The 16,039-nt window shown below is 42.4% G+C and overlaps 1 protein-coding gene across 1 annotated transcript in view; it reads left to right on the top strand.

Annotated features, from left to right (window-relative positions):
• EXD3 (exonuclease 3'-5' domain containing 3) overlaps positions 1–16,039 on the top strand; it is a 999,700-nt gene that overhangs the window by 205,519 nt on the left and 778,142 nt on the right. Inside the window, 1 exon segment of the mRNA XM_029613511.1 lies at positions 4,880–4,979. Coding sequence (XP_029469371.1) covers positions 4,910–4,979 — 70 coding nt within the window. The 5' untranslated portion in view covers positions 4,880–4,909.

Genomic DNA, 16,039 nt, shown 5'->3' with positions numbered 1-16,039 from the left:
ACCGACGAGAACGGTTCTCCAGGTCCTCCAATCTGTCAGTGTGCTGCTCTACTGCCTTTTTAAATTTAGCCAGCTCGTCCCGCGTGGTCTGGAGGCCATCTTCGGCCCCTGAAATTCTCTGCTCCACTTCGGTAAACCGGGATTCATAGCCCGCAATTGAAGAGGTTAAATCAGCAAGTTGCTGCGTTTAGCTTTTTGAATTCTGGCTCCAACGCCTCCACAACCGCTGTTCTCAGGTCAGCCCAGTTCACAGGCATCGAGGATTCTGCCATCTCCCCTTCAGTTTCCGACAGTGGGTCCGTCGGCCTCAGTTTCTCTCTGTCTCTCTCCTTTTCCTTTCTGGTTGTTCTGGTTGACATCACACACTTACAGCTGTTCCTTGAATGCTACCACAAATTTCTGGCCCAAATATCACCCAAAAAGGAAGTTTTGGTAGTCACAGATGGGGTTGGATAGTTAGATGGGATGCCAGCAAGGGCAGGCTACATCCGCTCCCCTGCACAGCGTCACGTGACTCCTCGAATTGTAATGAGTAATGTGTCACATGTGAGCTTGGTCTGTTAGGTGTGTCATGATGGGAAAAAGGTTGAGAACCACTGCTTTAAACAATGCTTATGTCATCAAAGTATGCCAGAGGATTTCCTGTCTTAAGGCTCTATGAAGCTCAATACTTCCTGGGCATACTCTTAGTCAGCTACAGGATGACAGGCGTCATGCCGGGAAGCCGCAGGAGAGTGCAAGACACCACACCACACCGGGACAGAGAGGTACTGAGACCTGGCCACAATGCAAGCCATTAGGTTCAGAGACATGTTGCAACCAGATACGTCTAAAAGTACTACTTAACTGGCTATTTGATTAACTGTATATGTAACACTTTTCAGACTTATCCAGCTAAGTAGCGGCTTTGCCAGTACTTAGCCAGATAAATTGGAATTTATCTGGATTAGTCCCAGCTTGCGTGGCATGATATTTTTACAAATGCAAGCATGTTTGTGTGCATACTTACTCATATTTTATATCTGCGCTTATCGTTTGTACGCAGGTTATAAAATACTGTAGCAACTCTGCACACCCATATACATACATATATGGGCACGAGTGAGAAGCTTTGAAAAGTATCCTCTTAATTATCCATAAGTTGTTAAAAAGATTCAAATTGGCCTGACCAAATGGACTTCACCATCACTTTCTCTTTTGGGAAGAAGTTATTTAGTTGTACTTTGCGACTTGGAATGTTGCAGGTATTGGTTCTGTTATAAAACTCTTTAAGATTCTCCGACCTTTGAAAAAACATAAAATTAACATAGCTTTATTACAAGAGACTAAGCTTTCAGGTATTGAACAGTCTAAGTTGAAGCATCAATAGGTAGGGGAAGTATACTTTGCTTCATCAGATTCGGTTCAAGCGAGAGTTGTGATTTTGATAGCCATACCTGGGAACTCTCAGGATTTCACCCTGAGGCTCGGAATTTGCATCAATTACAGGGTCTCAGGGGAAACACTAGAAATCTCAGGGCCTCTCTGTATACAGCTCAGTCACTCCCCTTCCTCAGTAAGCCTGCAGAGAACAGGAGAAGTGGGGCGAGCCTGCCGTAGACACTGTAAGAAGCATGTAGGAGAGAAACTGGAGAGGGGCTGCAATACACACAAAGCTCAGTCTGCAGCTGTGATTCCAGGACTTGGGAATCACTCAGCTAAGGGTAGAGTGAGGATGCATAAGTCATGGAGCTGAAACTTATAGGAGAGATAGCAAAGAGAGTGCTGGGGTCAGGTAGAGACGAAAAGGAAGTGAGGGAGGACTGGTGAACGGTGGGAGAAAATGAAATTGTGGATTCGTTGGGGGGGGGGGGGGGGGGTGCGCGGTGGAACAGAGAAAGCTGATACATATTATTCCATTTCTTCCCCCTCCTCCCTCACCCTCTGCTAATCAACAGCAATCTCAGGGTGACCACAACTCAAAAGTTGATAGGCAAGACCATATCCTTTCATTTAATTGTTACTGATCCTCAGGGTTGCTTTCTTCTTTTACATGGTATTTTATATGGTAAACTCTTGTTATGTAACAGTATGCCTTAATATCTATTCCCATTCTTTTTTTCAAAATCTCAACTTGTGGGTGGTTTGGGGGTTTCTTCAATTTTGATGGGCGGGGATTTAAATTGTGCGCATGATGAATTGTTGGATAAGAGTAAGTTTACAGTGGCAAAGAAACAATATAGACTTCAGGGCATATCTTATCTACGTCATACTCTTGATTTAATTAATACTTGGTGGATCTTACACCCTTTAGAAAGAGACTATAAGACTACACACATGGGGGGTCATGGTAGTTCAAGACTTGATATTCTTCTTTCTCAATCTCTGTTTTCCAAAGTTTCTGAGGTAAAACTAGGTCCAATTGTAATTTCTAATTATTCTTTGGTGTGGTTATCCCTGGAAAACTTTGGTCATGTAACTGCTAGACCAAAATGGCGTTTCTCTTCTTTCCTCTTTTGTGACAAACATGTTCACATTTATGTATATTAAAAATGGAAAGAATGTATTTCAATCAACAACATTAGCAGAATCCATCTCTTTTTTGGGAGCCTGCCAAAGCAGTTCTTCAGAGAGAGATTGTTAATTAATATGGTAACTTTCAGACCAGCGCATGGGGGCACATTGATGTGCGTAAACTCATACATTCCCTGCTCTTATCCACTTACATCTTATAAATGTGGTTGAATGGGTGATACTATATGTGAGGAGTTATATTGAGTAGGATGGTTTTGCGATGAGCGGATAAAATAGGTAAGGAGATAAGTAAGAGGTGTGTGTTGAATTTTGGTTTGGATTGGTTGAGAGAATGAATTGGAGGAGGAGTTATATTGAGTAGGAGGTTCACTGTGATGAGTGGGGTAAATATGTAGGGTTAGGTGATGAGTATGAGTTGCATGTGCTGTAGAGTGGTTTTGAGTGGTTGAATAATGTATAGGAGGATGAGTCATATTGGGTTGGATGGCCACTGTGATGAGTGGAGAATATACGTGAGGTGACGTGATGAATAGAGGGTGTGTATGTTTGAACATTGAGCTTGATTGGCTGAGAGAACGAAAAGGGAGAGCTTATCTTGATGAATAGGAATAGATGCTTGGAGACGTCTGACGTTGGAGGTGTGTGGTAAGGGAATAGATTTGATTGGTTAAGAGAAGACAGGAGCTTGATTGGCTGAGAGAACGAAAAGGGAGAGCTTATCTTGATGAATAGGAATAGACGCTTGGAGACGTCTGACATTGGAGGTGTGTGGTAAGAGAATAGATTTGATTGGTCAAGAGAAGCCAGGGGCGGTGTGTAATGGATATATAAGGTGGTTCAAATCTGGAGGGAGGTAATTCTCCTTCCGGCTTGGTGAACCATTGGATAAAGGCGTCTTGGATACTGGTGTTAGTAATTAATTTGGTTCATCATAAACTCACGATTTTAGGTGAGGTAAGGAGAATAAATTCATTATTAATATATTTTTGAAGGTGAAATAATGGTGGATATCTGGACAATGGAGGAGTAATGGATAACGGAACAATTTCGTAAGATGTAAGTGGGTAAGAGCAGGGAATGTATGAGTTTAAAGGATGTAAATGTATTAAAAGTTAGTATATGATATGTTGCATGTCATTATAGAATCAAGGAGTAGTAAAAAGCTGTGATATTCAGAGGAATTATGAAGTCTGGTCCATGAAGAGAGATCATTGTAGAAACAAGGAGTGGTAAAAATGTATGATATTCCGTGAAGAGAGACCGTTGTAGAATTGAGGAATGGTAAAAAAAAATCCATGATATTCGGAGGAATTGTGATGCCGGTTCCGTGAAGAGATGGGTGCTAAAGGATTATTATAGGCAGCCATAAGTTGGTATATACTTGATTATTCTGAGTTGATTATACATAGTTGATTGTAGTGGAAATACATGGTATGGTGGGTTATGATGCTGTTTTGATATTTTAATAATATAGGATACTTGTGGACACTTGATGATAATGACGGGGAAATTGTGATCGGAGGTATAACATTCATTACCAAGGGAATAAAGAGCGGTTTATGAAGAGCATTGATAAAATAACCCCTGAGGAAGTCGCGCTAGGCGAAACAAGGGTCCTTGTAGGGAATGTGAAGATATGCACTTGATGAAATATGTGGAATGTGATGTTATGCATTTGATGTATTTAATATAAGTGATTGTAATAGGAAAAAGGGGGATATGTGAGTCCTGCTGTTGCTCCTTGTGACCTTGGAGTCACTTTACCCTCCATTGCCTCAGGTACAAACTTAGATTGTAAGCCCTCTGGGGATAGGGAAATACCTACAGTATTTGAATGTAATCCACTTTGAAGCGCTGAAAAAAGTATAAAAAGCGGAATCTAAATAAATAAATAAATAAATAAAATGTATTGATGGTACTATATGTTGTAACAATAAACAAATAATTGTAATTGGGGGAGGGTATGTATTTTAAGATTTCCCGTATAGGGATGTTTTTGAATGCATGAATGAATGAGAATTAGTTTTAGGGGTAATTTGAATGGTATTGTATTGTGGGTGACTATGTATACATAACAAATGTCCTGAGTGTTATATGGTAAAATTTGGAAAAAGGTATATGTATTTATTGATGTTTTGATATGTAACTAAAAACTTGTAATTAAATATTTACAAATAGTAAAAGTCCATATCATGTATGAAAGACAAACTAAAGGATCCCTTATTGTGTTGTGATTGCTATTATTCTGGAGCAACAGAGTAGATTTCAGGCTCTAGATTTTGCCACCCTTCATATTTGCCATCTAAATCTTGGAATGAATGGCTTTAGCTATCCAAGTGGATAATTCTTTCATTCTCTCTTTCAGGAGTGAGTCGCTTTGGCTGTGAAACGTGAAATGTCCTGTGAAACTGGTGATAGTTTAGAGGCAATGGATCGAGAGTGCAGCTTGAGAAGCAAAACTGGTGGTAGGTTTCCTGGGCCTCTGATGCTATTTTTTGCATTGAAAGCCACTACAGAAAGGCTACACATTCTTTAATCAGGAAAAATGTTGTCTCAGTTGATTAGAAAAAACTAAGAATTGTTTTTCACTTTTTTCTTCAATATTCTGCTGTTCCTGTTTAAGTTTATTTGCCTCTTAAAACATTTCCAGTGTTATAATGTGCAAAGATTGGTCATTTTTGGATATATCTACATAATACACAGTATCTCAGAAACCTGTTAGTGGTTTTTTTTAATACATGCATTGGCTAGAACTACAGTTTCTCTTAAATATGAATATAATTTTCAAAGGGACTTCTATGGGTATAGCTGTGTTTTAGACGCAGAAATGGCCTTTTACAAAATTAACTGCCCGATGTGCAGGTAGACTTGTGGCATGTTATTTTCACACTAAGGGGTAGATTTTAAAAATTATGCGTGGGCATACATGTGCGTGCGCTACTCGGCGCTCGCACATGGACGCCCGATTTTATAACATGTGCGCGTATGTTATAAAATCGGGGGTCAGCGTGCGCAAGGGGGTGCACATTAGTGCAACTTGTGCGCGCCGACGTCCTCGGCTTTCCCTCATTTCCTCCCAGGCTGCTCTAATTTAAGATTGGCCTGGGAGGGAACTTCCCTACCCACTAATCTAGCCTTCCTACCCCTTCCCACCCCCTAGCCCTATCCTAACCCCCTCCCAAAAAAAGTTATCTTACCTTTTGCGCCTGCTTCAAGCTGGCGCAGGTTGCGCACGCCGGCACCCAGCCGGCATGCGATCCCTCGGCACATCGGCAAATGGCCACTGTGCTGGGGACTCTAGCTCTGCCCCGCCCCCTCCCCTTTCCCAAAGCCCTGGGACTTAGATATGTCCTGGGGCTTTATGCGTGTCACCAGGCCTTTTTTAAAATAGGCCCTGTGTGCATAACCCCACCTACATGCGTAAGGCTTTGAAAATCTGGCCCATAGTGTACCCAGATTGAACTGATGCTTTCCTAAGGTGTGTGTGTGTGTGTGGGGGGGGGTGTAGTTGGGGAAGGAGGGGGTTATAATTGGGGAGGGTTTGCACTTACATGCATACTTTTGGATTTTATAAAATATGTAAGTAAATCTGCAGGGAAAGTTTGTGTGTGCATTTTAGCAGGTGTAACTTGTTCAGAGAGATTTGGTGGAATAATTTTCAAAGTGCATTGTGTGCAAGTCTGCTCTGAAAATTGATGTAATCTACATGCATTTTTGCTGACTTTTCTTATGTAGGTTGTTTGAAAATTGTCCCCTACATGGCCAACTATTCTGTGAAATGAAATTTGCAAAAAAACAAAAGAGCCAGACTTTTACAAGACATCAACGTTATGCTTATCTAGGTCTGAAGTTTGTGATCAAACTTAAAAAGCAATCTTTCCTATTTTGTATGAATATAAAATTTGTAAAAATATTAGTTTAATGCAAAAAGATTTTCTTTATTTCTGGGTTGAGCAACAATAATAGAATTTAGGATTATTGAAAAACATCACTGAGCATAAGCGATGGGATGGATTGTAGCAGTGAATATTGGAAGATATAATTTTCTTTCATTTTGTTTTCTGGCCCAGCAATATTTTTCTGCTCCCTTTTTGTTCTCAGTTCAATTGAATCCAGCATTTACCTAGGGACAAACAGAAAGGTAGTCCTCACACATGGGTGGCATCATTGGATGGAGCCTGGCACGGAAAACTTATGTCAAAGTTTCTGGAACTTTGACTAGGCACACTGAGCATACCCAGCATGCCCTATACCACGCGTTCACACAGGTTCCCACTTCAGTCTCTTTTTTTCCGCAAAGCTTTTGCCTCATGATTAAGTTTGGGTACTTGCCAGGTACTTGTGTCCTGGTTTGGCCTCTGTTGGAAACAGGATACTGGGCTTGATGGACCCTTGGTCTGACCCAGCATGGCAATTTCTTTTGTTCTTATTGATGCCGGATCCCTCTCGGTTCCTCACAGTAGGCTCCTTAGTAAAGTTTTTTGGCGTTCTCGGTAAGTTTATTTTCACTTCCGTTCCCCCTGAAGGCAACAGTGCCTCAGTGCCTGCCGCTTTCGTTTTATCCCGTTTTTTTGTTCATCGTGGCCTCGTTCAGTTTCTGTCAATGCCCCCAAGGACCATATCCATCATGGACCCTCACGAAATATGTGTCCTCTGCCTGGGGGCATCGCATGACATCTGGGATTGCCACATGTGTGTCCAGATGACTCCTAATGGATGTTGCACTCAACTCGATAAGATGGAGACAATCTTCGGCTCTAGGAAGTCTGAGCCATCTGCATCAGTGGCATGTACACTGATGGACTTTGGAGCCACGACTTCAACATTGGGATGTCCTTTGGTTCTGTCAATGCTGCCAGAGGATAGGGGCGCTGGAGACCATCCCCTGTTGGTTTCTTCCAGGTCAAAGACATTGGGTTCGTTGTCATAGATCTTGGCACTAGGGAAAGACCGGGCCAAGCACCGAGGGACGCCGAGGAAGCATCGGCATCTGTCACCTTCGATGCACGGTGCTGGGCTCAGGGAGATGCTGGCTTATGCTGTGGTGCCCCTGAAGCAACCCTGTGGTGAGGAGTACCAATCCTCCATTGATGCCGAGGGTCTGGGACGGACTCTACAGATCCTGGTGCCAGTCACTTATTCACCTTGAGGGTTCAAGGAAGATCTGGCCACCCCTCCTTCCTCCCAGTCAGTGTTGGCATTGTCAACTTTTGAGGAGGAGCTGAAGTGGAGAGTCCAGCTGGCAGTGGAACGAGCTCTACAGGGCATTGCACCTGTGGCACAGATGGTGCAGATGCCCGCACTTTCCGTTCTGGAACCATTGCTGGAATGACTCAATGTGCTCGTCAGTGCATTACTGACCCAATTGGTGTCAGTTCCTGGGAGGCCATCGAAAAAATGTATAAAAAGTTTACAAATGTCTCACAAGCAAATCTCAGAAAATAATCTTAACTCCAAGGTTAATGGAAGACCAATACTCACCAAAGATGCTACAACATGGTGTTAGTAAAACAAATGCCACGCTTGCGCGGTAAAAACAAATTCTATTTATATCGCCGACAGCCAGTCGGCTATGAGAGAACACACTGCATCATGGTGACTGGACCGCGAACATGGAACTTGCTGAAAGAATGCTTAAAATCAAATAAAGAACTAGCTCCGGTGCAGTTGTAAAACAAAAAAGAAAAGAAAATAAGTGGAGTGGAAAATTCTCCTATGAAAAAAGGCTAAAGAGGTTAGGACTCTTCAGCTTGGAGAAGAGATGGCTGAGGGGAGATATTTCATTTCTTTTCATTTCATAACATTTATTGATCACCTAACACAAAGTAGGCCTAGGCGATGAACAAAAATACATACATAGTAAAAACCATAATGAACATACACTTCAGACAAAACTTTTTTCACAGAAACTGGAGAAAAGTACTACCACATACTGGTATCTTTGTCCCTGGATCAAGTTATTTATTCGTCAGTTGACATTAACGAGAACTCATAGCAATTACTCGACTCACATTAATCTCATTTTTCTAATAACCATGTTATAAAATAATAAGTGTAATGGAACAAGTAAATGTTAATCAGTAGTTTACTCTTTTGAAGAGTACAAAGACTAGGGGATACATGATGATGTTACTAGGTAATACATTTATAACTAATAAGAGAAAATATTTTTTTTACTCAATGCACAATTAAGCTCTGGAATTTGTTGCCAGAGGATGTGGTGAAAGATGTTAGTGTAGTTGTGTTTAAAAAAAAGTTTGGACAATTTCCTAGAGGAAAAGTCCATTAACCATTATTAAGGTAGCATTGCAGAAATCCACTGCTTATTCTTGGGATAAGCAGCTTGGAATCTATCTCTTGGGATCCTGCCAGGTACTTGTAACCTGGCTTGGCCATTGTTGGAAACAGGATACTAGGCTTGATGGACATTTGGTCTGACCCTGTATAGCAAGTCTTATGTTCTGATTAAATCAAAGTTCTGTGTTGGGCTCCATCTGATGATATAACCCGCATATAAGGACTGACGTTTTGCTGTCCATTGGAGATCCACCATTACAAGTAAGTAATTCACTTTTGTGCTGCTTGGTGCCTTCCAAGTGTTCCTACCTTCCTCCTTTGTATTTCTCATGGGCTCCCACTCTTTCTCAACTTACTATCTCAGTGATGCTCTGTTTCTCTCCTCCTACTTTCCCAGTCTTTCTCTTTCCTATTTGTTCTTCATTTCTTCCTGTTATTCCCCTATCCTGGTCAATGTATCCTCCTTGCTAGTGCAGCTCTTTTCTCTGTGGTTGCCTATTTCAGTATATTAAAGAGGCAGAATGTGAATGTATCCTACTTTCAATGGTTTGCCTTGAGAAACTGTTTACAGGCTGAAAAGTGGAATATAAATCAAATAAATATATTGGGAGTGACCTTAGATGATGATATTATAACAGTGCTACAAAAAGGTTGCAATATGTGAACAGTGGTTACCAAATTCTAATATTTAAACTTGTGCCAACAAACATTCCCTTTATAGACAATCATCTCATATGCTGCTCTTTTCCTAATCTGTGTCTAGGGGAAAAGATCTTGATAAATCAGGCCCTTAGCATCCTTTTGTCTTTAAGAAATTAGTAATTCTGCATGAATCATTTTGTCCTCTGCTCTTGATTTTTATTCTGATTATATACAGAAATGAGTCAGTTAATGAGTTGTAGGTGACACATTTTTACTGGGCTAACAATATATTTCTTTTTTTTTTCATTTAAGGTTTATTAAGGCCAAACCAAGCATAAGACACATACAGTCCTGTATATCTGTAACATGTGAAACAACTGAACAAGTATACATAACATTGGCCGAACATTTTATAACATTCCATCCCTTCCCTACCCATCCACCCCTTTTGATCATCCATCACCTTTCATATATTTATGATTATCTTTTAAGATATCTGCTACCTTCATCAGGTCAGTGCAGAATGAGCTAAGGATAATGTCATTGGCCATTGTTAAAACTGGCTTTCTGTTGACCAGAAACTCATGGTATGTTGACTGCGTACTAAAGAACTTTGACACTGCCACATGCCTGACAAATTGCAATGCTTGATTTGTCGCCATCATCTGCAAAGGCCTTCTGTACACCTCCCTGGTACAGAAGTTAATCATTTCTTCATTTTGTGCCTGACACTACATGTGTCTCCACCTATTTAAGTATTTATTTAATATATTTATTTTTAAGTTATTTAAAAAAATTTATATTCTACTGATCCACAAATCTCAGGGGATTACAACCGAACACAGATAAAAAATCGGTTGTGTTAATGCTTGTATGGTCACAAGGTACTGTCTAATCAATCAGTACTTTGTGTTGCGCCTGGAGGTGGACCCTTGTCCTGGAGCCGTGGAGATCGGCTCCCTGGTAGGGACCAGGAAGCACCTGCCCCCAGGGGGCAGAGCACAGGTGGAGACAGAGGCTAGGATGAGCTTCACCACTGGACGCCCGTGGTCCCCCCGGATGGAGCCCATAGAGATCCGGGCCGCTTGGACTTAGGTGGGCCTTGCAGGGTCTCCCAGAGAGGTAGTAGAGAGGTGTGCCCACGAACAGCAAGGGAGTGCGGTCGGACTTCATGCAGTTGGTCTGGAGAAGCAAGGAAGACCCAAACAGCATAGATAAGGCAAGGGACAGAGCCAGAATCAGGAGACGTGGTCAACAAGGCAGAGGTCAGGTTCCGGAGGTCAGACGAGGACACAAGGCAGGCAGAGGTCCGAATGCAGGCAGCAGACAGGAAGGTCAAGGAACAGGCCGAGGTCAGTACCAGAGAGACAGTCCAAGGGTACTACCTGGGGAGATGAAAAGACAGACACAGGAACAGTAGGATGCTGGAACGAGACTGAGACAAGACTGTGAACGCGGAGGCAAACTAGTACACATACAGTGCCGACCCGATTGCCAAGGCAAGGAAGTGCAGGCAGGGACTTCCTTATATCATTCCATCAATCAGGGCGCGCCACGGAGCTAGGACCCGCCCCTGGCCCTACAAGAGGCCGGGCGGTCCTCGCACGCGCACTTAGGGGAGTGGCCAACACCACTGGAGACGCTGAATCCGATGTGAGGTCTGGTACGCAGTGGAAGGCCCGGTGACCGCCGTCGCGGGACGCCAAGTCCTAGAGGAGCTCGCAGCTGCCACTGGGGAGGCTGACCCATGACCTGCAGAGGAGTTAGCGAGGTGAGCAGGCCCGTGCGCGGGCCGGGTGTGGACGGGGCGCGCAACACTTTGCCATTTTCCATCATATTATAATTAGTAGTAAGGGCCATATAAAGCACTGAGAAAAATCTGGAACTAGCAACAGCAAGTGTGTAATTTTTCACAGGGCATGTCTTAATGGCTTCCTTTTTTTCTCTCTTTTAAGATCATCCTTTAAAAAAACAAACAAAAAACCCTTTGGATTAAACATATAAACTAAATTGGTTTTAACAGTTTAAGGATGTATTTCTACCTTTGCATCTTGGTGATAAAAATGCTATAAATCACTAGACTTTTGCTCTTTGTGGCTTATAAATGTTAGCAGCATCCTTTGATAATTTTCATTCATACCTGGCAGTTAGCTTTCCTTTATTTCTTTTGTAATGTCCAGATCCTGGCCTTAATTGGTGAGTTTGTTGTAACCTACAAATCAAAGTTCTGGAGGACTGAATTCTCTTTCTGACCAGAAATAATTTTCAGTGTAGATAACACAGAAATGCCTTGAAATAAAAGCCCTTTGGGGACAGGGAAATGCGTACCTGAATGTAATCCACTTTGAAATGCCTGACAAAGCAGAATAAAAATAAAATAAATAAATAAACTTTACAGGCCTTATTACCCTTCTCCTTCAGTTCATTTACCTTCTCCATCCTGCCAAGGTGCATGCTTCCATTGCTCATTTTCTGCAGAATAAAGATAAAATTGCTGATATAAAATAGTCAGTACTTGAAAGATCAAGAACGATTGGAGACAGGGAGACCAGGTAAAAATCCTGTTTTGGTATGAGCAACAGACGATTTATCTTTTATAATCTGTCACCTCTTTGAGGCTTAATCTTGAAATTGAATGGGGTGCTTTCTTTTGATGGGACACAACCTTTCAATATTTGTTCTGTATACAGACTTGAATTGCAACCACTGATTGTCAAAAGTGATGCTTTTCAACTGAGTATTATCGTATGCAGTCATATGTCCACGTAGGCTTATGTCAGAGTGATGCCTCTTCTATTCTTTTTTTTTTTTAAACGCAGTCTCCTTCCACTGCTGAAAGACGCCATTGAGAGCTGAATATGTGGATCTTTTTTTTTGAATAATGTAATGCACACTCTTGATGCCACATAGTAGGGTGGAGACGCTCCCGCCAAACAGTGTAGCATAAGGGGACGGGGTTGACCATGACCTTGGGATGCATGGCAGGTGCTAAATTAAATGCTGGCTAGGCAGAGGATACCTAGTGGGTATTTTTGCTACTATGTAGCATGGGTGGGTGAATACTGTTAGAGTTTAGAAGTGTTTGGGTGGATTCCTGGGTACTGTGGCAGATGACCACGCCCACGGGGAGGGGCCCCCTGGGGAGCCACAGTACTGGGCTAGTCTCAGAACGCACAAACACAGAATCAGATCTTTTATTATTCAGCTTGATGGATACCACCAGAAGTGGCAGTAGTGAGGTAGTCTGGATGTAGCAGTCTCGGGACCCTCGGCAGAGGGAACCTTTCTCACCCCGTTGGTAAAAGGGAATTCTGGTGTAGGTTTCCCAGCAAGGCAATGCTGTGGAGGAGACAGACTGAGAGTTAGATTACTCACTAGATGGTAGCTGTAGGTAGGCGATTCCACCAGGCTGAAGTAGATGGTACTGGCACCGAGGCAGGGAGAGCAGGCCCTCGAGGAGCGAATACCTGATCCCTGTAAGGCACCTGAAATAAAGCAGAGGGCCCCCGAGGAGCAGGTACCCAGATTAGTCAATATCCCGAAGGGCAGAGAGAGACCTTCCAGCAGCAGCAGCACGGAAGCGGCACAGTAGCTTAGACCGGCCGAGACAATCCTTGCTAACTCAATGAGCTAGCAAACAAGTAAAGGCTAAATACCCGGATGGCGTGACATCATTTGAGGGGGACGCCCCCCGAGGTTCGCACCAATGCTGGAATAAAGACGTGGGTAGCGCGCGCACCGTAGTAGGCCCTTGGGAGTAACATGGCAGGAGGCAGCACCATAGCCGTTCCGGGGACGCCGGAGAGGGTGGCTTGCAGACGCGACGGTAGCCATCTTCCCAAGGTAAGTGGGAGGAGCCGTGAACAAGGTGAGGCAAACGGGGCGAAGCCGTCTAAGACTGAGGGACGCAACAAATACGCAGTGAGTATCCCTGCCACTACGCTGCATGGAGGGTGAGAGCGTAAACGAGTTGACTGTGAAGTCTTCAGCTTTAATGGCAGGGATCTGGCCTGCTCACTACCCCGAAAGTTGTGCTGCATCTTAAATAAGTGAATCCTGCTCTTGTATGGAGCAGGACATCATCACACTGCAGAGATCTTTGACCCGTAAGCAAAGAACAACATTCACGAGTATCAGTGGGGCAAGACTTTGATGGCACAGTGTCCCCAGTGGCAGAGTATTATGTTAGCATGATGCAAGCTACAAGTCAGATGTGGGCGTGGTCACTCTACGGGTTTAGGAGAATATGTTTAAAGTTTGAATTGTCTATGTAAGGTCACCAATGCGGCAATATCCATCCAAAAAAATCTTCATCTTCAAGCAATGTAATGGCCTAGAGCTTTGTTTAGCATTTATGTAACGAAATAATTAGGAGGGGAGGGAGGTGGGGGGAGGAGGTATAGTGGGTGATTACACAGAGAGAGGAGGCGAGTATGCACCTGACATGGTTGTTCAGCGTATCTGTGAAAGTTACTTGTATCTTGCTTGTCTCTTCTTATGGGTGTTTCTGCTTTGAAATGTTTGTTTTCCATGATAAAGTATTGAAAGTGTGCTGTTTAAGCCCCTGATGAAGTTTCTCGAAAGTTTTTTAATAAGCATGAACTATTTCATATGTGTGAATCTGTGATTATATATGACCCGACTGTTGGAAATTAAGAAGTAAAAATGTTTTCTCCCTGCTCCGTGGATGTTATGACGATTCACACCACACACTTTTCATAAGCAATTTGAGTTATGTTCTGAGTGCTGCTCTCATTCTTTATTGCTTATTTTGTATACTCTTAAGTTTTGACTCTGATTTGTTGATTGATGAACAAGTACTAAATAGAAATAATGGCTGTTCACAATGATTGAATGCAAATTTTTATTTTTAACTGTTGACATTTGGGAAATTTGCTTTTAACTCTAAGCACTGTTTTGATAGAAAAGAAAGATGATTGGACTCTGACTAATATTAGATTACAGAAATCCTCTCCCCTTTCTATGTTCCTCTTACACTGTCTTTCCCTATCATTTTATTCTTCATTTATTCCTTTTTTCTCTTTGTGCCTGGATTTCTCTTTGATTCTTCATCTGTTATTTTTTTTATGCTGCCCAAACTGTATGATCCTTTATTTTCATTTCTTTAGTTCTCAATAGTCCTAGTTTTATCTTAAGAACCATCTTGCACGTTTCTACAAGCCTTCAACACCAGCCTCCACGTTGGCCCATTATCGAGCTAAGAGGGAGGAAGGATATTTTAATCTCCTGAACGATTAAAGTCTTGTTTCTTGGATCAAGAGCTGGAATGCTTACATTTTTCTCAGAGTAGGAGAAAACTCAAGGCTTTTGCCTGCTTCTCTCTCGCTCTCTCTCTGATACAGGAAGGAAGTGCTGGCAAGGGCCCACTTGGCTTTCCTTTTAGCTTTCTGAGCATATTTCCAGACACAGCCGCCTCCACCATCCATCACCCAGCACTGCAAAACAATTACTGTGCAGCGAGGGGGAAAAATGCATGTCTTCCAGAAGCACTTAGAAGACTGCATAAGTCTAGTTTTCGGGAATTCTCACACGGTTATGGCACAATGCTTTTCCTCTCCTTTGGCAGACTAATTCCAATCAGATTGCTGCAGTTCTCCGTGTAAACATTTTTTATAAGGCCCTATTAAGATATGATAGTTTTATTGGGATGGTTCTCTCTCCACACTAACACTTTTTCCTGCCCTCAAATCCTGCATTTTCCAACAATATACCTGTCGGCTGATTTTGGTGGTGGTGGCGAGGGGACGGACGAACAATTTTAAACTATCAGCATTGGTGCAAAGTCCACAGGTACTTTTTACCTGCAGACTTTGCATCAATTTTCAAAGTGGAAGAGCATGCATATTTTCATTTTAAAACTTGTCATAGATACTTTACACCTGTGTTTGATGTGAGTACTTTTTACATGGAAAATGATGCATGTAGATTTGAAAATACCATCTATGTGCATTATTTTCCTTCCCCAACCTAAACACAATCTAAGGAATACCTGTTCTAAATGCAGCTAAAAGTACATGTGTTGTGGATCAATGAATGTAATTGTAGCCAAACTGAGGGAGGGCAGTTTTCAGATGGCCAGATACATACACAAATTACTATTTCCTGCAGAAATGGTTTTCAAAAGTGCCCTACACATTGTATCCCCATCCCCAGGTGTTGACTGCTACCATTCAAGAATTTACTTGTCTTCAGGGCTGGACCAACTCACCAGCTAACTCTTTACCCCAAGACTGGATCCTTTGTAGGTGGGAGGAAAGATTTACTTTCAGTGCCCAATATGACAACGGAAGAGGTACACATTTCCCAACACTGAGGATGCTCTGGGTGCCAGAAAGAATACACGGAAGACTTTTGGTTTAGTGTCCAAAATTAAAGCTTTTGCTGATGGGTAATCAGATGAAGTAATGGCACAATTCAACTTAATTCCTTTGGTTTCCACAGGTGGCTGTTACAATTCTCTATCTGTGCAAAAGTCTCTTTATGTTTGTCCAGGTGCAAGAGAATCACTTACCATCTAGGGCTTGAATTAATGAGGTTCCCAAGTGGGCAGAGATATCCTTGTTGG

This window comes from Rhinatrema bivittatum, chromosome 8 (assembly GCF_901001135.1).
Source record: "Rhinatrema bivittatum chromosome 8, aRhiBiv1.1, whole genome shotgun sequence".
Lineage (NCBI taxonomy): Eukaryota > Metazoa > Chordata > Amphibia > Gymnophiona > Rhinatrematidae > Rhinatrema > Rhinatrema bivittatum.
Note: the sequence above shows the minus strand (reverse complement) of the source record. Positions and strands in the feature narration are given on the sequence as shown.